Source organism: Cryptotermes secundus, unplaced genomic scaffold, assembly GCF_002891405.2.
Source record: "Cryptotermes secundus unplaced genomic scaffold, Csec_1.0 scaffold408, whole genome shotgun sequence".
In the NCBI taxonomy this organism is placed as follows: domain Eukaryota; kingdom Metazoa; phylum Arthropoda; class Insecta; order Blattodea; family Kalotermitidae; genus Cryptotermes; species Cryptotermes secundus.
In genome coordinates, this window is record NW_019724588.1 from 470,764 (window position 1) to 493,613 (window position 22,850).

Genomic DNA, 22,850 nt, shown 5'->3' on the forward strand with positions numbered 1-22,850 from the left:
GTCTAAATTATAGTGGGTCCAACTCAGCGAAGTTTTCTGCAGGGTGGTACAATGGTACAATGCGAAAACCATTCTGAACTTCCACATCCCATCATAATCTGTACTTCTTCCATCTGGTAGATTCTCATTATTCTTTATGCAGATTCTCAGGATATGTAGAAACCAATTAGGTTTCATGACTTCTGAGTTGAATGGAATATAATATAGTTTAAATTCTGACCACAATCCTTTAGTGTTCTGATTATCATGACCTGTCTGAAATGTCAAAGTTATAAAATAGTATATTTTACCAAAATCTTGTTGCCAAGTTTTGTTCTGTTTTCCTTGGATGTGTTGACAGTAGTGGTGATCTGGGTCTACTGAAATAATGATGATTCACGTTTATTAAATAATGCTTCATCATCTACATTGATTAAGTAACAATGAAGGTGTAACCTGTGATGATGTACTAGAAAGGACGTGAAGGAAGCTGACATGGATTATTTTAAGGTATGACTATTATCCAAGAATTTGTAACCTCCAATGACTACATGTTCTTTCATACTTTGTGGTCAAGAAAATGTAATATTTATCTCAAATTTATTGCCCATATCATGAATTTTATAGTCATGTTTATAACTTCTCTAAGATCAAAATTCCATAACCCAAACATTAATAACATGGGGCACACTTTAATATATGTGGTGCGTTCCATATATAATGCCTCCTATTTTGTGTTAATATGTAACGTCTGAGCTAGATGTTGGTGGTGTTGTAGTAAAGGTTGAACATTCCCGCCAATGTACTGTTAATTTGGTTGTCGTGCGACAGATAGCGACAGCAGAGCAGTCTACCAAAATGGCGTCTGACATAGAAGTGTGTATGAAAGAGAAATGTGTTATTGAATTTCTCACTGCCGAACAAATTGTACCCATTGACATCCATCAACACTTGCTAAAGATGTACAGAGACAATACAGCGGATGTCAGCACAGTGATTCGGTGGGTAGTGCGTTTCAACAGTGGCGAAAGTGAAGTGCATGACAAGCCATGCCATGGGCATCCCTGCTCATCTGTCACTCCTCACAATGAACAGCGCCTCATCTGAACAGATCAGCAGATAATGACCAGGGACTGTCAATTCTGAACGCTACAAGACAACGCTGACTAAGCTGAAAGCCTGTATTTCCTCGAGTCAGGCCAGAGAAGCAGAAAACCTTTCGCTTGCAACAGGATAATGCTAGACCTCATACCAGTTTGGCATACACTGCGCACATTGCAAAGTTTGGCTGGACTGTCCTACCACTTCCACCTTATAGCCCTGATTTAGCAGCTTCAGACTTCCATCTCTTTGGGCCTATGAAAGACGGACTATGTGGGCAACATTTTCCAGACAACGATGCTGTCATTGCAGCTGTAACAAAGTGGCTAGCCTCTGCTGGCGCAGACTTTTACAGGCGCGGCATACAGGCTCTTGTTCATCGATGGCAAAAGTGCATAACGAATGGTGGTGATTATATGTAAAAATAGCTGTAAATAGCTGAAATCTTGCTCTATTTAACTGGGTTATTATGATTTCTGTATCTGTTGTAGTTTTCTTTAAAAAAAACAGGAGGCATTATATACGGAATGCCCTTAGTAGATCGTAAAACAGAGGTAGAAAATTTCTCCACAGATTCAATTCCTGTATTTATTGTATCATAGAACTCTTTTTCATGTTATAAAAAATTGCAAAATTGTCTTCACATATTTGACGATGAATAATAGATAACACTATAACAGTAATAAAATACAGATATGCAGCCAGCTTATGTCATATATTACACCTTAAGAGGTGCTGTAAAATTAAAACTAGAAGTTACACAAGTAATGTGTAAGATGAACTGTCCTTAAACTCAGTGCTAGTTGTATATAAAATCACAATGAATTTTCTCTTGTACAATGTACCTTATGCTAACACTAAACTATCCAAGTTTTTTAAAATAATAATATTTTATTGTAATGGGCCACAGCCTATTTACTGGAAAAACATGGTAGACCTTCACATTTCAGAAACTGTAAAATGCCTCTTCCCTGAGAATCTAAAAGGAAACAAATATTGAACTGTTAACACAAACAGATGATGTACAAATGAAATGTATACCATTTTACTGTAACACTGTTAATGAACTGAAAGGAAGATGAATGAAAAATAAATGCATCTGAGAAGGTTATATGACCACGTTTTAAATTCATGTCATTTTAGTTACATCTTTCTAGCAGAAGCATTGGATTCATACCTGTAAAAACGGAGTCTCAAATAGAAAGAGGTAAATGTGATCTGTGGTTTCAGGAGTGTAGGTCTGTATATAGGAGATTTCATAGTGTTTGGATAGGAATGTTGACTCACATGTGGTATAAACTAGCGTCCATTGTTTATCTTCCGTAAAAATTGCAACACCTTTACATAGACAATGGACGCTAATTTGAACAATTGCAATGGGATGCTGAAATGCAGAATCGTGGTATAAACTGTTTGATCAGGTCAGCTCCATCTGTAAAGGAAGACACCACAGGAGACAATCAGTCTTTGTCAAATGGACATATTGTTCCATAAGGTCAGGGCACCTCCAAAATTCCACAAAGAAGTGATGAACTTCATGAACTGAATGTTCCCAGGAAACGGACTGGCAGGGATGGACCTATTGTTCGGCCACATAATTCACTTGATCTTACTCGCCATGAAGAATGATGTATGTACTACCACTTTGGTGGTAGTTGCTGGCAGGATAAAAGCTGCAGTGGTTACAGTTGCCCTCAACTGTCTGTCACCTGAAACTGAATGAAGATATGATATCTGCCACACCATTCACAGTGCCCTCATTAAACATCTGCAAAAACTTCACCATTTAACCTATTCAAATGCATTTAGTTTTCAATTCCATGCATTTTAGTTGATGAGCAATGTTACAATAAAATGGTACATACATTTCATGTGTAATCCCATACGTATAACAGGACAATACTGAAGTATCACAGCTTACAAATCACAACTGATGATGACTTCTGTCCATCAGCAGAAGTCACATATTGAATACCATCAATTTTCACAGATTCTGTTTCAATACCTAATGTAGATGGCTTCTAAGGAGCTCAAAAGGTTTGCTGTTAATATTTATGTGGGTTTTCTCATTGATAGATTCTGCACAGTAATCGGGAAACTCTTGTTTCTCTGCTCCTTTATCGGTGGGCTTACCCAGCATCTGTTCTTTGTTACCAACTGAGCAAACTGATTCTGTTTCATCATGAGATGGTGACTCAAAATTTTTGAGAGTGACTACCAGTTTCACAGGGGTCACTGACAGAGGCACCTTCCATATTGTTTTGCTGATCATTCAGTCCCCTTTCAGGTTCTGGGACTTCCACTATTGTGCCAACTTGTTCACAAGGCGTAACTGCAAAGAGAGACCGAGCCACCTGCTTCATCGGCTCCACAGGGTTTGGAGGCTCTTCTTCTATGTTGTTCTGATATGTGGTTGGAAGTTCCATCTACAAAAAACAACTGTTTTTTTATTTCAACTCTGAACTTACAGTCAGCTAAACTCTGAGATGTAGTACATGCTTACAAATGGGAATACAACAAATTCACGTTAGACTGCTGCAATTGAACACCACTGGTGACTATTAAATGCAACCAAGTGGATATTTTAATTCAAAGCAAGCAATTCTCAGAAACCAGACAGACTGCAAAATTAATGCATATGAACTTCTTTTTGGGAATATTTATTAATTTTGCTTTAATCCTCATTACCTATAAAACTGTAGTACAATGCCAGGCTTCAAAGAATTCATAATGAAAACACATATTATATGATACCAAGTTCGAAAGGACATGAATGCAGAATGTTCTGCAAAGCTGTTACATATAACATACGTTAAGATCAGCTAGGAACAGGTACGTGTAGTGAAATTGGGATTGCCAAGTTCTAGAGTTAAATTATTTTGGCTGGAATATATCCTATGAAGAAGGAAAGGATATGAATGCATAAATGTTAACTTCTGTCAAAATTCTAAGAATTATTTATAAATCAGATCTGCACACCATAATTGGTTTCTAGGTATATAATAGTACAAGATCAGTATTATATATCATGGCAGTGAATCATGAACAATAGGCACTATTGAGAGAAGACTGACATCAGCAGAAAAGTTCCAAAGCATTCACAACAATCATGCATGCTAATGATGTAAAATAAAGAAACAAATGAAAAGAGAGACATGGTGGAGGGAAAAGGAGAATGAGAGAATTACCTTCATGGCTAAAACTGTGTCAAGTTGCATGAGCAGTTCCTGTATCGTTTGATCCTGAGAGCTGTCTACAGTTTTCAGCAAACCCTCCTTGCGAGATGTTCTTACAGCATCCTGAGGATGGTGTTTATCATTGCTAGAAACTTTCTTCACCAGCATCTGCACACAAATTGTTATTAAATGTGTTCATTTTCCACATGCAACATTCACAGTTTTGTCTATTTACTGGTTTAATTAATGACACTTTCTCAAGTATAGAGATAATATCTGATATTTCTTAGTATTTATAAACAAAGGCTAAATTACTGACAAAAGGAGCAACAGTATTACCTTCCATACGCTGTGGCTTTGGTAAAGATAAAGCTTATAAAGGGAAGGAAAATGTAATACAATCTTGATAATATGACGTGCAATTTCGTTTTAATTTCTGCACACCTTGCATGCTGACAGTGATGTATTATGCACTTGCTGTAATAAGGCTGAGGATTGTGTAAACTTTCCCAATGTTCTAAAATAGTTCCAAGATAACAAACGAGTGTTATAGAGATAGAAGTGAACACTAAGAGCAATGCAAACTGATTAATAAGAATGCAATAGCACACAACAACATTAACGCAGAAGAAAAAGAATTGGATATCACTTATAATCAAACAATAACCAAGACATCAGTAGATGAGAACAGCTGTATATAATTTTACTGTGGGCTCCAGGGGTTAGAGGCTGTGTTCATGCTTTTACTAAAGCTGAACTATTAAATAGGATCATGTCTACTTGAACAAACCTGAACTATTAAATAGTATCACGTCTACTTGAAAAAACCCGATAAAGAAAAAGGACCAACATCCAGTGTCAACATGTAAGAAATGTATCTGATTTTAGCTCTTAATATACAAATGAGTTATGACTAAAGAGACTTGTTGAAAAGCTAGTGGTCCACTCCCCATTGGAAATACTGTATACACAAAAATAAGTTACACAACATGTTGCCTGAGTACTGAAGTGTTCTAGCTCCACTTCTGGATTAACATTTTGCGGACCGCGCACCCTTTAAAAGGTTTTTCGCTTTTAAACATGGCGGACTGTTCGCATGTTAACAGGTTTTTAGAACACGATAAGTTGCAACACACTATACATAGCTTTGGCACCACCTACATTGCATGCAACCACCTGCAGATGCATGATAAGACTCTGGAATGTTTAGTTAGCAGTCAGTAACTTGACCTTGCCGTTTACTTAACCGACTATAAAGGACAATGCTTTGCCTTCTTCAAGCTGTGTGTATCAGCCAGTAGCTAGTGGGGAGAATGGATCAAGGACAAATTCTCCTCCGATGACCTAGCTGACCTGCCTTGTGAGACGCGTAGTAATGGATTGTCATTCAGACAGCGACAGTGACAGGGGGACAACAAATAATTGTGGCAACAGACAGTAAAAGTGACAGTAGCTCCGACTATAATGCGGGTAATAACATTGTGGGGACAGCAAAAAATCTAAACCCTGATTCAAAATTGAAATACAAAGCATTTCTGATGAATGTGGCAAAGGTCTGGGCTGCAGTCCAGATGGTGGCGGCAATACCAGGGTCACATAAAGACATAGTACGACCGGCCCCATAAACTCCCGCCCCACGAAAGTCTCATGTGGACCCCTAGGGTGACTCTCGAGTGATATGCGGAAAAATACCCTCATGAAAATTGTGAAGAGTGAACAATCCAAGGGGAAGAATCCTTGTAGGCAATGGCGTGTTTGCACAGTTCACCAAAAAGAAGTATGTCTACATTTGCAAGTTCTGTGTAATGCCATTTCACAAAGGGGAATGTTTCCAGATATATCACACCCTCAAGCACTTCTACGAGCATTGGTAAGTGTTCTCCACAGTGCACAAGTTAGGGTAGTATGTTAAAAATGCCGGTCCTCAGGGTGATTTAAATATTTAAATCGCCGGTCTGCGAAGTGTTAAAATGAGATAATGGTGCATTTTTGATTCTCTGTACCATAAATCACATATAAGCTGCAAACTGATTCCCTCATTTCAAAAGTAGAAACTGATGTTGATGGACACAGTACATTCCAGTACTCAGGTGATGATGATGTATATGATCTCCAGCATGGGACATGTTTCAACACACATGTGCCTTCCTGAGACCCTCAAATACTGGAATACATGTGTAGACCTTCATATTACTATGGATCACATACCTAATATGTACCTAATTTTGCCTAACAGATCCAGTGGATTCTCAAGTGGTTATTAAGCATTACAAATTGTTCTTACGTACAGTATTAAATGCATAAAAATTAGTGAAACTGACACAAAATAATAGTATGTGTAAAAGTCACACAGTGTTGAGCACTGAATATAATTCTTACTCTCTAGTGGTTGTACACACCAATCTACAGCAGCACAATGACGTGTGACAAATTCTTTCACATACTGAGATTTCCTTCACAATCAAAATGAACCTAATATTACGGAAGCTTATGGAAAATAAGACCTTTATGACATGGCAAATGATGTCTATGTAAATTAATTAAAGCCCTTCTACATATATGGTAGTATACAAAGTAATTATGCTTTCCAAAGGGAGGCTAATTTCCAACAGTACATTAAAAAGAATATGGAGGGTGAAATATATACACTCTCAGAACAGAGTATGAATTTGATAAGATCACTGTGGAAAGTCAGACAAAACGAAACACAAATAATGTGACAAGCCTCACTAAGAATGAAGGAAGCTGGATACAAATAATGCCTGGCCAATTTCTTTTCCATTTGTGACTTGACTGATGATCTTCTAAAAAGAATAAATTGTTACATGACAGTCAGATGAAAGAGAAATGGGATGTAAGATATAAACAAAATACTGTGAGTGAATTTTTATTTATAGTTTATTTAACAATGCTTTAAATAACTCAGGTTACATAGCACTGGACAGGATAATAAGCAAATATTAAACTCGAAAGGATGTGGATGGAAGTGGCATATGGCCTAATTATAGGTAATATCCCAGCATCTGCCTGGAGGGACTATGGAAAAACAAAGAATGCCTCTGCCAGGACAGAGAGTCTCTGGGTTCAGATCTCAAGCCAATATATGAAAGGTGGAATGTTAACCACTCAATTGTGACATCTGGTGCAAGTAAATGAACATTCCTGTATAAAAAGTGTAACTTGCCTCAGATCCTTGGCCATCTATGATTCGAGCATTACCCTTCTGTGATAATGCACAGATCAACTCCTTCACAAACTTCTTGTAAGACAGCTTCTCTCTTTTTAAATGATGAACTGTAAGTTCCAGTTGCTTCTGAACCAACTGACTCATCTGCAAGTCATTCTCCAGGTCCTGGATATGATCCTTCATTTTGGAGATTTGTTCTTCTGATGACCCCACCTTCAGGAAAACCAATGGATACCAATTATCAACTGGAAATATGTCATTCAATAACTTTTTACTTTTATTGGCTGTGCAATGTGCTTTTGTAGGATGGATGCATAGTCCAGCAGCCCAATCATCACTGCAACATTGCAAAGCTTATACATCCTTTATTTTGAGCCAGTTTACACAGTAACACCATAACATGAGCACAAGGACAGCACCAGGAAGACATCTATAGCACACAGCACATATAACTAAATAACTTTCTCAAAGTACTTACTTACTTACTTACTTACTCATGGAGCTGAGCCCTTCTGGAGGAGCCGCCAATTCTGCAGCTACCCAAGAACTTCCCAGCATTTATTGTAACCTGAAAGTTCATTATCATTTTCACAAAAGCCCACCACTTGTCCCTATCCTAAACCAGATCAATCCAATCCATAGCATCCCATCCTATCTCTCTAAGATCCATTTTAACACTGTCCACCCACCTATGCCTTGGTTTTCCCGGTGGTCTCTTTCCTTCTGGCTTTCCTACCAATATCCTATATGTACTCCTCCTCCATTCGTGCTACATGCCCTGCTTACCTCATCCTCCTTGACTTGATCATTCTAATTATACTTGGAGAAGAGTACAAGACTACAAATTTCTCAAAGTAAGTAAAATAAAATACAGGTTGATGAAAAAAAGGCATTTACATACAAAACTAACAGAGATAATATATTTGTGTTACAGGCTACAGACTTCAAAACCAACATCATTAAAATTCAGACTACAAGTTTCTGTATCATAAAACTAAAAAAAAATATAAATAAGTTAAAATAAAATGCCTATCTTTTTCAAAACAAATACAAAAATTTGATCCAACTTCAACTTATTTCAACACATCTTTATCCTATACAGCTTTAAAAAAGCATTAAAAAACAAAAGCTATGGTATGGTTACAAGAAACAGATTATGGTGATGCCCTTCTGCTCTGCTGATGGACTGAGGTGACTGTGGCTTAAGCCAGGGTCAAATGGTACACTCCTATAAACATTAAAATGAGCCTTTGGATTCCATAAAAATGAGAATACTCCTTAATCAGATGAGTTAGTTAATGGACCTCTAAAACATTTCGCAGAATTTTTGGAAATGTACTTTATTCAATGAAGAATGTTCAAAATTATTACACCAATGAAAACCAGCCAAATTGCATTGGTTACAGGATCCAAGTGAAATAAATGGGGATAATCTGAAACAGTATAAGACGTGAAACCAGCAGGAATTTCAGGAACAAAAATAGGGAATATCTGAAAGACAAAACTGATGAGCTTGCAACGAACAGTAATAACAAGAATATCAGAGACCTGTATAGAGGAATAAATGACTTTAAGAGGGGTCACCAACCTAGAAGTAACTTAGTGAAGGATGGGAATGGTGCTGTTTGCAGATTCCCACAATATTTTGAATAGGTGGAAGAACTACTTCTCTCAGTTATTGAATGTACATAGGATCAGTGATATTAGGCAGACAGAAATATGTACATGCAGCTGAGTCGTTAGTACCTGATCCTAGCCCTTTTGAGGCTGAAGTGCTACTTCAAAATTGAAAAGGTATAAATCGCCAGTTAGTGATCAAATTCCGGAAGAACTGATTCAAACAGGAGGTGAAATATTATGTTCTAAGATACATAAGTTAATCAATTCTATTTGCAATAAGGAAGAATTGACTGATCAGTGGAAGGAGTCTAGTGTTGTACCAATTCACAATAAGGGTGATAAACTTGACTGCAATATTTATTGTTGGATATCAATGCTATCAACTTCATACAAAATTTTATTCAACATATTTCTCTCAAGGTTGAGTTCATATATAGACAAAATTACTGAGGATCATCAGTGTGGGTTTCAATGTAACTGATCAACTACTGATCAGATCTTTTGCATTCATCAGATACTGGAGAAAAAATGGGAGTACAATGAGACAGTACATCTTCCATTCACAGACTTCAAGAAAGCCTGTGATTCAGTTAAGAGGGAAGTATTGTACAATATTCTCATAGAGTTTGGGGTACCCATGGAACTAATTAAACTGATTAAAATGTGTTTAAATGAAATGTATAGTAAAGTCGGTATAGGTAAACATGTTTAAGATAATTTTCCTATCTAGAAGGGCCTAAAACAAGGAGATGCTTTATTGTCACTGCTTTTCAACTTTGCTTTAGAATACACCATTAGCAAGGTTCAGGAAAACCATGTGGGACTGAAATGAAATGGGGTACATCATCTGATGGTCTGTGCTGATGATATGAATTGACTGGGTGATAACATACAAGGTGTGTCCCAAAAGTCATGAAATATATATATATATATTAAATTTATTGATGATATCGGTACAAAGTGTTAATATTCTTCAAAGTACTGTCCATGAGCATCTACACATTTTTTCCACCGACTCTCCCATGCACGGTATGCCCCCTCAAAGGCCTCAACAGGAACCTCATTTAAAGCTGTTGTCACGGCCGCTTGGATAGCCTGAATGCTTTCAAAACGGCGTCCTTTGAGTGCAGTCTTGATCCTCGGGAACAGAAAGAAGTCGGCCAGAGCTAGGTCGGGGCTGTAGGGTGGCTGCAGGAGCGTTGCCACGTGGTGCTTCACCAGGAACTCATGGACGAGCAGAGACGTGTGACTGGGCACATTGTCATGATGCAGCTGCCAGTTAGCGGCGATCTCTTTTTGGACGCGGATGACCCTTTTCCTTAATCTTTCTAGAACATCCAAGTAGTAGGGAGCGTTGACGGTCTGTCCTTGGGGTAAAAACTCTTTGTGGACCACACCCTTGGCGTCGAAAAAGACGATGAGCATTGTTTTCACTTTGGATTTGCTCATCTTCGCCTTCTTCGGTTTCGGGGAAGCCGAGGTGTGCCATTCAGCACTCTGGCACTCCCCGTAGGCTTGCTTAAGCAGTTCGTGAGTTTCGGCAGCTTTTTTGTTGAGCTTTGTGCAGAATTTGACCGCCCAACGTTGTTCGAAAATATCCGCCATCGCGCACCGTGACGTGGTCATAAAACACAGGTGCACTAAATCAGCGATACTGATGCCTCTGATGCTTGAGCAGACTGACCTTGGGCGCGCTGTGAAGCTAAAGGCCTTCCCCCCCCCCCAAACCCAACCAGTTCCAGCGCGCTCCGACCAGTAGGAGCGCGGGAATGAAATATATTTCATGACTTTTGGGACACACCTTGTAGATACCATAAAAGAAAACATCGAAAATTTAATTGACGCTAGTAAGGTTGGTCTAGAAGTAAACGCAGAGAAGACTAAGTATATGTTGCTCTCTCATCACCAGAATGCAGGGCAAACTCATGGCATAAAAATAGCCAACAGATGTTTTGAAAATGCAGCACAGTTCAAATATCTGGCAAGGACAGTAACGAATCAAAACTGGACTGAGGGGGAAATTAAGAGGAGATTGTACCTGGGTGATGTTTGCTGCCATTCATTCCAGAATATTTTGTCTTCTCATCTGCTGTCTAAAAACTTAAGAATTAGAATATACAAACCTATAATTTTGCCTATGGTTCTGTATGATTGTGAAACTTGGTGGTCTCTGACATTAAGGGAGGAACGTAGACTGGGGGTGTTTGAGAACAGGGTGCTGAGGGGAATGTTTGGACCGAAGAGAGATGAGTGAGAGGAGGTTAGAGAAAACTGCATAATGAGTAGCTTCACAACTTGTACACTTCACCGAGTATAATTAAAATGATGAAGTGGAGGATGAGATTGGCAGGGCATGTAGCACAAACTGGGGAGAAGAGGAATGCGTGTAGGATACTGGTGGGAAAGCCAGAAGGAAAGGGACCACTAGGAAGTCCAAGAGACAGGTGGGTGGATAATATTACAATGGGTCTTAGAGAGATAGGATGGGATGGTATGGATTGGACTGATCTGACTCAGGATAGGGACCAGTGGAGGGATCTTGTGAATACGGTAATGAACCTTCGGATTCCACAAATTACTGGGAAGTTCTTGAGTAGCTACACAGTTGGTGGCTTCTCAAGAAGGGCTCAGCTCCATGAAGTCAGTCTAGTTATGTTATCATTTATAGAAAGAGAACTGACGCAAAGAGGGAAGTTAATACCTTTTCACTCGAAACACTATGAACATTATTCCTTGTGTCTGTAAATAGGCCTGCTCCTAGAAACCTGAAATATTGACTGCACCCCAATACCTGCAAACATAAAATCAAATATGGCCTGACATCTGATCTTCTGCAGCACATAAATGAAGAGAAATACTTACACTAATTCTGATGGCATGCTGTTTTCATTTACTCCCAAATACAATTTGTTATAAATCTGATCAACTGCTTTGGAGTGTGAGAAGGCTTCAAGGACTCCAGATCCTACTATATTTAATCTGCTAGAAATTCTATATTGTTGATTGGGACATTAAGGCTGCAAAACGTTCTTCTCAAGAGTGAAAATGAACTTCCAGCACTTCAAGGAAATGTAGCTGTTTCAGCATCTCCATTCACTGAAGAATCTGAAAAAATCTTATGCACTGCTCTACACTGCCAGACACAGAAAATTTACCACAGTTCTAACTGCAGAGATAACTTTGTGTGCAAGGGCAGACATCATACCAGCATGGACCCAATCAAGTTTGTTCTAGAAACTTCAGTTTTTAACTCCAGATCTCCTTACTCACACAGATTTATAATGGGATACAACTGTGGCGATTCCTAGCAGTGAGGCTATTTTTTTTCATTCTCTAATAATTGCATAATTATATTTTTTCCAGTGATGGCTTGCACCCAACTTCAGAACACTGCTGTAATTTGCTTCTGATAATGCATTAAGTCTGGATTATAAAATGCTGCAAGCATCCAGATGGGATGACTGCTTTTAGAAAATGCTGGCCAACTCAAGTTATCCGAAGATTCTAGCGTTTTCTTCATTGTCTTCTATTGATTATGCCAATGGACTTCGTTCCAGTATAAAATAAGTATCAAATTGACTTAGGTCAATAATGGCAGTATTAAAGCCTTACTGATGATCTCACTGCACTGACTGTATTACTGTGAATTGATTTAAAATTTTCCTTACTTAGTTTTCAATGGATTTGGGACCTAGAATACGTGTTTTTCATTTCAGGATTTCCTCAGTTTAGTGTTCAAATATGCTGCCTCACAGAGATATAATGCTCTTAAACAGAGATTTCACTGCATAAACGGAAGTAAATTCAACGTACGGGATTTAATTGGTGTGAAATACCTACACACTAACATGAAAAACTGCTGGAAAAATTGTCCACAATTAAACCACATAAATAAATACTTAACTAAATTACAATCATAATTTCATACAATTACAATACATAAATGGTTAAAGGAGGAACCACTGTATGAATACCTCAAGCTGCTTATTAACGTATATGAACTGGTATTTCTTGTCAGTCCACACATCTTCTGAGTGGTATTTACATTGGAAGAGAACATTTCTTTGTAATGCTACTTCACAGGGGCGAGTGATTACCCATTCAAAGGTAATATACTGATGCAAATTCTTCCATCCATGGGGATATAAGCCAATCCAGTCATAAGATGAAGGTTGAATCTGCAAATGCAATATAAAATCACAAAGCATTAATTCCTTATAAATTTATTTCAGTTTTGATGGGTTTATTTATGCCTGCTTAACAATAAAATTACATCAGCACTCTGAAGTTTGAATTTCCTCTGAACAATAATTAAGAATGTAGGATTTGAGGTTTTCATGGTGGTGACTATGAAGAAAGCAGTCTTCTGGGATGTGGCGCCATGTAGATATTGTGTTAACCAACGTTTCGGAGGTATTTTGAGGAATTATTAAATAGTAACGCCTCTGAACAAGTGGAAGGTATGACCATAGACCGGACTCAAGGAAATTTTGAGGCTGAAGAGCCAGCGCCAACCATAAAAGAAGTAGAACAAGCTATCAAAAAACTGAAAAATAATAAAGCTCCAGGAATGGATCTCATCATGGCAGAATTAGTGAAATTTGCAGGCCCAGAATATGCCAAGCACTTACAACAGCTAATAGTTAAGATATGGATAACTGAAATAATCCCAGAGGAATGGAACCTAAGTATTGTATGCCCTATCCATAAGAAAGGCGACATCATGGTATGCTCTAATTATAGAGGAATTAGTCTGTTGTGCATAGCAAATAAAATATTTTCCAGCATTCTGTTTAACAGACTCTCTCCCTTTGTGGAAGGCATAATTAGGGATTACCAATGTGGGTTTCGGCAAGGAAGATCAACTAACGATCAGATTTTCACTATTCGACAGCTCCTTGAAAAGTGTAATGAATTCCAAATTGATACACATCATCTTTTCATTGACTTCCGATCAGCCTATGACTCCACAGATAGAGATGGTCTTTTTCTGGCAATGGAAGAGATGCACATTCCACAGAAGTTAATCACCTTAGTCAGAGCCTCTATGAGAAAGACCCAATGCCAAATTAAGATTCAGAATATGTTGTCCAGCACTATAATAACTAGAAATGGAGTTCGATAACGGGATTCCCTAGCCTGCCTTTTGTTCACTATAGTATTAGAGAAGGTAGTTAGAGCTGCAGGCATCAACACAAGGGGAACTATATTCTACAAGTCAGTTCAAATTTTGGCATTTGCAGATGATATTGATATAACTGGTAGAACACAAAAATCTATGAAAGAAGCTTTCCTTAATTTGGAAAGAGCAGCAAAAAAGATGAATCTACAAATTAACAAAAATAAAACGAAGTACATGCCACTAACCAAGAAAGACTGTGCTAATGGCCTGCATATATTGATATTGGCTCATATAAATTTGAGGTTGCATGCAGTTTCACTTACCTTGGATCAGAAGTTAACTGTAAAAATGATATCAGTGATGAAATAAAAAAGCGTGTACTTGCAGCAAATAAATGTCTCCATGGCCTTAGGAAACACCTGAAATCCCAATTAATACCCAGGAAAACCAAAACTATGATGTATAAAGTACTTATAAGATCAGTGCTATCTTATGCCTCTGAGACCTGGCCACTGTCAAGATCGGATGAAAGACTGTTAAGTATATTTGAAAGGAGNGAATTTTGGGTATAAAGAACTGGAGGAATGTAGCATCAAATAGAGAAGAATGGCAAGCAATCCTGAGGAAGGCCAAGGCTCACAAAGGGTTGTCGTGCCAGTGATGATGATGATGATGATGACGTTTCGGAGAAACATATCGCCTCCATCTTCAGGGTAGAAGAAAACAAGAAATTGGTGAGTGAGCCAGCGTGAGCAGGTGTAACAGACTGAGTCCAGTCTGTCTGTTGCACCTGCTCAAGACTCAGTCTGTTATACCTGCTCACGCTGGCTCACTCTCCGATTTCTTCTTTTCTTCTACCTTGAAGATGGAGGTGATTAACAGAATACCTACATGGCGCCATATCCCAGAAGACTGCTTTCTTCTATATTTAAGAAATCAGTGTCAACATTATACGAAACATGGCGGATCTCCATGTCAAACTCTTAGTTAATGCACTTTAGGGAAATAATCACTGTTTATTCTGAGAATCACAAGAAATGCACCCTGTGGGCAAAATGATTTTTACTGTAAAAACAAGGGTGATCACAGCAACCACTGTGCTTTAAAACAGTAACTAGCCCAGATGAAAAGAACTTCAATTATTAGAGGTAGTCCTGAGTTACTGACATAAAGTTAATTCCATCTCAAGATGTTCTACCTGTTTTACCATATCTAAAAAAGACTTAAGAAAAATCCTTCTAACTCAACCTTTCAATTACTTTGGGTGTCCCTTATGGTCTTTTCCACCTATTACACCCATCCCAGTGTATACAGCCTCTAACCTGTCACCTATTTACATTCTATATATGTATGTACAGGGTTATTCAAAAAGAATGAACTGATTTTATTAAAGGAAAGTAATACAAAACTCCAGCCAAGTCACAAGTATTCTACTCACAATCAACTTTTATTTCCTGTCTTACAAGTGTTCAATGTGGCCACCACCTGCAGCACGGGTAACATCAATGTGATAAAAGAATTCCTCCCAGGCACATATCAGCATATCACGATGCACTGAGGTAGTCACTGCTGTTATTCGATGTTTAAGGTCATCGAGGTTAGTGTGTAGCGGTGGAACATAAACGTGATCTTTTACATATCCTCACAAGAAGAAATCACACATGGTGAGGTCTGGGGATCTCGCAGGCCAAGCACAAAGAGCAAGGTCTTTGCCCCCTTCTGACCAATCCATCGCTGGGGCACTTTTTCATTTAAAAAAGCTCGGATCATCAGGTGCCAATGGGCGGTGCTCCATCGTGGTGAAAAATGAAGTCATGCGAATCTGCTTGCAGTGAAGTGAAGAGCCAGTTTTGGAGCATATCGAAATAGGTTTGTCCTGTAACGGTGTTTCCTTCAAAGAAAAAGGGACCATAAACCTTGTCCTGAGACACAGCACAGAAGACGTTCACCTTAGGGGAATCTCTTTCATGCTCAACTGTTTCATGTGGGTGCTCTGTTCCCCAAATACGCACATTGTGACGATTGACTGTGCCGCTCAAGTGAAAAGTCGCTTCATCACTAAAAATTAAACGTGAAATGAAGGTTTCGTCTTCCATCATCTCCAGCATCGAATCACAAAATTCCATCCGCTTCCTTTTGTCGTCATCGGTAAGTGCCTGAAGGAGCTGCAGTCTGTATGGTTTCAAATGTAGACGTACTGTTAGCACACACCAGACAGTGGATTGAGGGATCGCAAGCTCACGGCTAGCTCAATTTGTTGACTTCCGCGGGCTCCTCTCAAACGCAGCACGGATTCTGGCCACTTGTTCCTCTGAGACTCGTGGTTGTCCTGGACTTTTTCCTTTACACAGACACCCACTCTCTTGACGCTGTCGAAACCACCGTTGAATGTTCCTAGGACAGAGCGGATTAATGCCGAATCGCCTTTGAAAAGCACGCTGCACCGTGACAACCAAATTTGTTTTCGCGAACTCGAGAACGCAGAACGCCTTTTGCTTAGGACTCGCCATTCCGAGGGTAAACGAACAACTGAACGTTGCCGGAAGAACGACTCTACTTCAGCGCCCAGCCATTCACAACTTAGATAACTCCTCTTTCACATGGTCACTGACTTATTCCATAACGATGCTTGAGAACTGAAGCAATGCGTCATGAAATCGGTTCATTCTTTTTGAATAACCCTGTATATAAAAACACGGAAACAAATCATTCTGAATGTTAACACAGTATAGAAATTTGAATGATCAGAGCTTGGGGAGAGAACTTTATGACAACTATGTCATCCCCTTCACTGTCAGACACAGGGTGGGCAGCCAGGGTGATTGTGGTGGTGGTTGTTCACTTGTATCATCAGTGTCACTTTCCAGAATAAAGTCGCTATCACTGTCAACTGTATCTACATATTCCAACATGTCAGAGCCATCTAACCTAGAGCTTGGACCAGCCATTGTCTAGTTAAAAGTGTAAAATAACTAACTATATATGCTATAAACTCTAGAAAATATGATAATATATAACTTTATTACAAAACAAAATACCGCCACTAAGCTATGATATATTCACAGTAAAACAATTAAAACCACAGACCAAGAAAGCACTGAACCACCAAGTAAACATGTGAGCTCAACACATTTCACTTGTTTCAGAAAATTTTTGTTGCAAGCAAAGGTATACCATCTGGGAGCAAAACTGTGAAACAGACCTTGGGGAATTTGGTACTGCCTTGTGATGCCACTGTTGATCCATTTATGTAATTAAAAGAGCATCATTTAGATGGAGCTGACAGACCAGCTACCTGAGTGTTCTGGCCATTACCTGATGAGCTAATGGATTGGCGCCCTGAGTGTATAAGGGTTAAGTATTTGTCTTTTGGAAGGAAAATGGAGTAAGCTGGCTAAAGCAGTAACACTTCTGACCTGTATTTGGGAAATACCCTGTTCGAATCTCAGCAGAGATACCAGGTATCCTAGGTGAGGTTTTCATGGTTTTCCTGTTTCCTCCAGGCAACTGCTAAGGTGATACCTTCAAACAGGCAAATACTGCTTCCTTCCCCATCCTCTCCAATTAATCACTTCTTAATAATTCTACCATTCAAGGCTAATAGTCTCAACTACCAACAGTTTTGTTAAATAAACCATAAATAAATAAGTACATAAATAAAATGAAAGTGAAAAGATTCTGAACCGAAAAGCAGCATGCATTCTCACAACTTATTTCCCACAACACAGTAATTTTATGGTTGTGAAGAGGCTTCCTTCTTTAGAAACTTAAACTACTCGTATGTTTGTCAATCACATGACTAAACTACACACATGAAAAACATAGACACTCAAGTATGAACAGCACGCCTTTGCAGGCCACCGGTTGCCACTTTTTCATTTCCAATCATCAGTAATATCACCTGTGAAGTTGGAACAACAGTAGTGCCATTCAACATAGGAACCTGAAGATTTGTATTGTACACGGTTTTTTAAAATATGCAAATTTTATTATGCCTAAGGAAAAGTTCAGACCAGAAATATTACTTCCAGGGGGAAAATTACAGGGAAGTTGTTAACATTTATTTAACTCTTAAGCTTGAAAATCTGTAATCTATAACTTATTACACAAACCCCTGCCTGGAAATCAGCTATCCTGGTTGAGATTTCTTGTGTTTTCAAATCCCCCCCCCCCACATGTAAATTTCAGGGCAGTACCGCAAATGTGACCATGATTAATTATCCTACATTTGATGCTACATGAGCTGACATACTAACAGTGTAGTTAACTGAACCATAAATGAATATATATGTCAATGTTTCATTATTGGCAATTAGATTTCTTAATGTAGCAAACTTCGCTAATCATACCCTATTGTCACTAATTATGTGCGAAATCTCTTAGCCAGTTGTTAGTCCTTTAAACTGTTACCTTTTAGCAGAATTCTGACTAAAGTGAGAAACTAAATTACACACTCCAGTTCTGCATAGAAACTGTCCTTTGTAATTAAAGCATATCTATTCACAGTATCACCCTCTGAGCTCCATAGTATTACTAATAGCAGTGTGTCCTTAACAAATTCAACTTTATTAACCAGTGAAAGAATTCTAATACAGAAGAGCCAGCTCCAAAATGATGACCTCCCCTCCCTAAAAATATAACATCATCAGCTGAGAAAAAAGAAAAACAGGTCAGAATTTTTTGTGATTTAACTAAAGCGTATGATGCCATAAATCATGACACCTTGCTTTCTAAATTACAAACATATGGAGTTAGAGGTGTGGCAAACTTATGGTTAAAATCATATTTGGCTTACTGGAAGCAAGTTGTTAAAATAAGTTGTGATGGCAAAAGATATACATCGGCTCCAAGAGAAATTAAATATGGAGTACCACAGGGTTCAGTGCTTGGACCATTATTATTTTTATTATACTGTGACATGTTGCGCAACGGAGGACACCCACCTCCCCAGCGGTACGTGGAGGTAACATAGCGCTTGCGTTACTATGGTAATAGTGGAGTCCCCGCCCCGCCACTCTCCCCACGGTGATGTAACGCACAACGCGCAGTGACGCAACACGGCTTCCTACTGTGACGTGGCACGTAACAGGCACACACAGCCCCTATATAAGAGAGCTGCGCTGCCTGCGCAGTGAGTTGTAATGTGGCCATCACCTAAGACAGTTCCGAGTTAGTTCCGAGCAAGCCTACGAGCGAGTGTGTGATCACCAGTTCTCAAGGCAGCAGCCTACGAGTGTGTTATCAACAGTTCTCAAGGTAGAAGCATGCGAGTCGAGTTGACATATAGCAGCCGTCGCGATAAGAAGAACCGGACGTGTGTGTAACTGTGTAATTGGGAGTGTGTGATTCAGGGAGATTTGTATAGCTCCCGCGTTATTAGTACGTAAAGACTTTGGTTGTAGGGTTTGTAAAGTGAGGAAACCCGCAACTGTGTTATAATTAATTGTAGCCGTGATTTGTAGGTTGTTAAATAAACCAATTAACGATCTCTATGGCGTATTCAGTAACGAAACACGTTACAATACATAAATAATCTGCCTTTGAATATCAAAGAGGCAAGGACAGCTTTGTTTGCAGATGATATAAATATTTTTGTAACAGCTGAAAAGGGACATATCCTGCAGAAAACGATAAATAAAGTCATGAATGAGTTATACTGATGGTTCAATGCAAATAATCTTATATTGAATACTGAGAAAACAATAGCAATGTCATTTCATAATAGACAAGAAAGAGATCTGATGAAACCTCAAATCAAATTTGGCAAAATGGAGAGCTCCTACAAATGTGAAACGAAATTTCTAGGTATACATGTTGGCGAGCATATGGAGTGGAAAGCATATATGATGTTCTTAAGATCAAAACTTCATAAAGTCTGTTACATGATAAAATCCCTTAGGGATGTAACAAGCTGACAGATTATAAGGAGTATTTACTTTGCTCACTTTCATGCTTATTTGAAGTATGGTTTAGTTTTCTGGGGTAGCAACCCAAAAAGGAAAATTATATTTAAATTGCAGAAACGAATTGTTAGAATAATTAGTGGTGTGAGTAGATTAGCATCATGTAGACATCTTTTTAAGGATTTAAACTTACTTCCACTACCCTGTATGTATATATTTGGAATAGTATGCCATGTTAAACTACATTTAGAAAAGTTAGAACAAAGTAACATAGTTCATAATCACAATACACACCAGAAGTTAAATCTCCATGCTCAGTTTTGCAGAACAAATGCCTATAAGAAAGGAGTACTGAACATGGGAATAAAATTATACAATAAAATACCAAATAAAATTAGGGAGATAGAAAAAATGAGACAGTTTAAAAATGTAATGAGGTCATATTTGGTACAACATGTTTTATTCTGTAGAGGAATATATGTTAAATTAAAGATGGTATGTTTGTGAAAGGGGGGTATTTATTTTTAATTATAGAAATTGAACTATTGTATGTTTAATGTGTATGGAACGTTTTCCTATGACAGTGATTTGACGAGGAAGGAAGAATGGATTGGTTGATTGATTGACTGATTGATGTGAAATGGACTGAACTCGTTACTCTGTTGCGGAATTTATGTTGTCTTAAATTTTTAATATAGTTTTATATGGTACATTGGACATGTACACAATTTGTGTATGTAGTTAAATATTATAGTATTGTTGACTTTTATACAAATAATTTGGCTAGTATCTGGAGGCTGTATTGCAAAATGTGGATTTCTGGAACCAATAAAAATATGAATATGAAACTAGTCCTGCTACATGAAGATACGCATCACAAATTCTCTAGCAACCATAACCTGTGTTCTTTCTCTGTTGATTATATCCAGTTTCAAAGTATTTTATGAGAACTGTCTACAATTCATCTAAGTTTCATTGCGGCACCAGACTGTTTAATCGCCTCAGTATGTATTAGCTGTCCACAACAGGATCATGAGAACATTGTGGATACAAAAGATCTACGTATCAATAATCTGTTACCCTACAGTTTAACAAAATGTTCACGATCTTAACCTTCAGGTAAAAGCACAGTTGAATAGACTACTGTTATTTATTCGTATGTGTCAGTTACATCAAGTATCACTAGCAACCATGTCTGAAATAAAACAGTATGATACATTACGAGATGAGGCATTTGGATATTATTAATATAGTAATAAAATTAAAAGACAGTTGGATGAATTGACAAGATGCAACTAACCTCATCATGTAACACATATTCCAGTAAAATATCCTCATTTAAATAATACTTCGCTTTTACATTATGAAACTTTATCAATTCCACTGGCATCGTTAGTGAATTGGGTTATTCCTTAACGTGATGACAGTTAGAATTCAAGCTATAATTAAATTACAATACACAAACTTTATTCAAGACGTTCAAGACGTTCACAACCACTTCAAATCACAATTGCGAGAATTCAAATTGGTTTGTTTATGTTCTCTGATTGGTCGATATCTGTTTGTAATTTCTGCCACCACACAGATGACACAGATGGAGGCGGTAGTTACTCATGTCTCCACTTAAATGCCAGTTTCTACCCCATGGACATGTGCAGCATAAGTACACAAGATGTTAGGGTTACATAATCTGCTCCTGTCTTCATGTTTTACTGTGTTCCACGTTTGTATTTCATTGCGTGCTTTTGCTGTTTTGAATAAGAATTATTTGTAAAACTGGGATATTTCTTCGATACATTGGGAAAATTTATGCGCTACGGACGGCAACAATGTTCCGAAGAAGCACAGGCACGATTAGGGACGTTGTAATTGTTAACGGTTTGTTCCTGCCAGAAATAAAAGTTATTGAAGTTTAAATGTAAGTACATGGAATGCTATAACGTAAGACTTATAAGTACTTTATGTTGTACGAATATTATGTATCTGGGTAATGTCCAGAAACTAGTTCTAACATACCATCTTCACAATCATGCATTGATGCCAACGTCATTACTATTTTCAATCATGGTCGTGTGTATACAAATTTTCTCTTCCGTACTGAGATTCTGACATCTTAAAACAAACCGCGAAATTTGAGGTGAAATGTATACATTTTCTTGCTCTGCATTGCGTTATTTTATTCTTCCTAGAGTTACTTCCTCTTTATTGAATCGAAATATTCTCCTCAGTGCTTTGTTCTCCAGCACTCCACATCTGTGTGCTCTTCCATCAAGATGGGAGACCAAGTTCTTGGCAGTTGAGACAAATAACTCCTGTCTTTTATCTAGTGTAAATTATTCTGAGGAAACACATTCAATTCTAGACCCTGCACTGAAGAGGTTAAATATAAGTTTCTGAGTTCACTCGCGAATTATACCAAAATACCGCAGATTCAGTTATGTCAAATTGTGAACACGGTAATTAATCTTCAGGTTCCATGAAATGTTGGGAAATTCTTGAGTAGGAGCACAACTGGTAGCTTCTCAGGTAGTGCTCAGCTCCATGGTGCAAGGGTCAGCCAGGTTCTGGAGAAGGCTCATGAAGAGGGAAGTGCTAGTGTTGTTAGTTCCGGCAACAAAGTGGTAAGAAGTAAAAAATACATGAAAATGCTCATGAATCAATAAAAACATTCTTGAATCACACCTATAATTAGATGGGGTGCTAAAGCTCCCCCCCCCCCCCCCCCCACCACCAAAAAGCGTACAGGATGTGTGAGTGTGTTT

General features: G+C 38.2%; 2 protein-coding genes across 7 annotated transcripts in view; one reads left to right on the plus strand and one right to left on the minus strand.

Moving 5' to 3' along the window:
- Positions 1-1,654: 1,654 nt before the first annotated feature.
- The window catches only part of LOC111862341 (calcium-binding and coiled-coil domain-containing protein 2), a 59,569-nt gene continuing 38,373 nt past the window's right edge, over positions 1,655-22,850 (minus strand). Inside the window, exons 1-6 of one of the 2 annotated variants that reach the window (XM_033750630.1) lie at positions 21,389-21,579; positions 13,038-13,241; positions 11,765-11,854; positions 7,441-7,656; positions 4,269-4,424; positions 1,655-3,506 (exon numbers count right to left, since the gene is read on the minus strand). In XM_033750630.1, the coding sequence (XP_033606521.1) occupies positions 3,276-3,506; positions 4,269-4,424; positions 7,441-7,656; positions 11,765-11,854; positions 13,038-13,241; positions 21,389-21,478 (987 nt within the window). In that variant the 5' untranslated portion in view covers positions 21,479-21,579 and the 3' untranslated portion in view covers positions 1,655-3,275. Of the gene's footprint in view, positions 3,507-4,268; positions 4,425-7,440; positions 7,657-11,764; positions 11,855-13,037; positions 13,242-21,388; positions 21,580-22,850 lie in introns of those variants that run through there. The other variant, XM_033750629.1, reaches the window with a different exon arrangement.
- The window catches only part of LOC111862339, a 24,722-nt gene continuing 23,649 nt past the window's right edge, over positions 21,778-22,850 (plus strand). The window contains exon 1 of one of the 5 annotated variants that reach the window (XM_023847640.2): positions 21,778-22,006. The gene's annotated coding sequence lies outside the window, so the exon portion shown is untranslated. Of the gene's footprint in view, positions 22,007-22,559; positions 22,710-22,850 lie in introns of those variants that run through there. The other 4 variants (XR_004512787.1, XM_033750628.1, XR_004512786.1 and 1 more) reach the window with 4 other exon arrangements.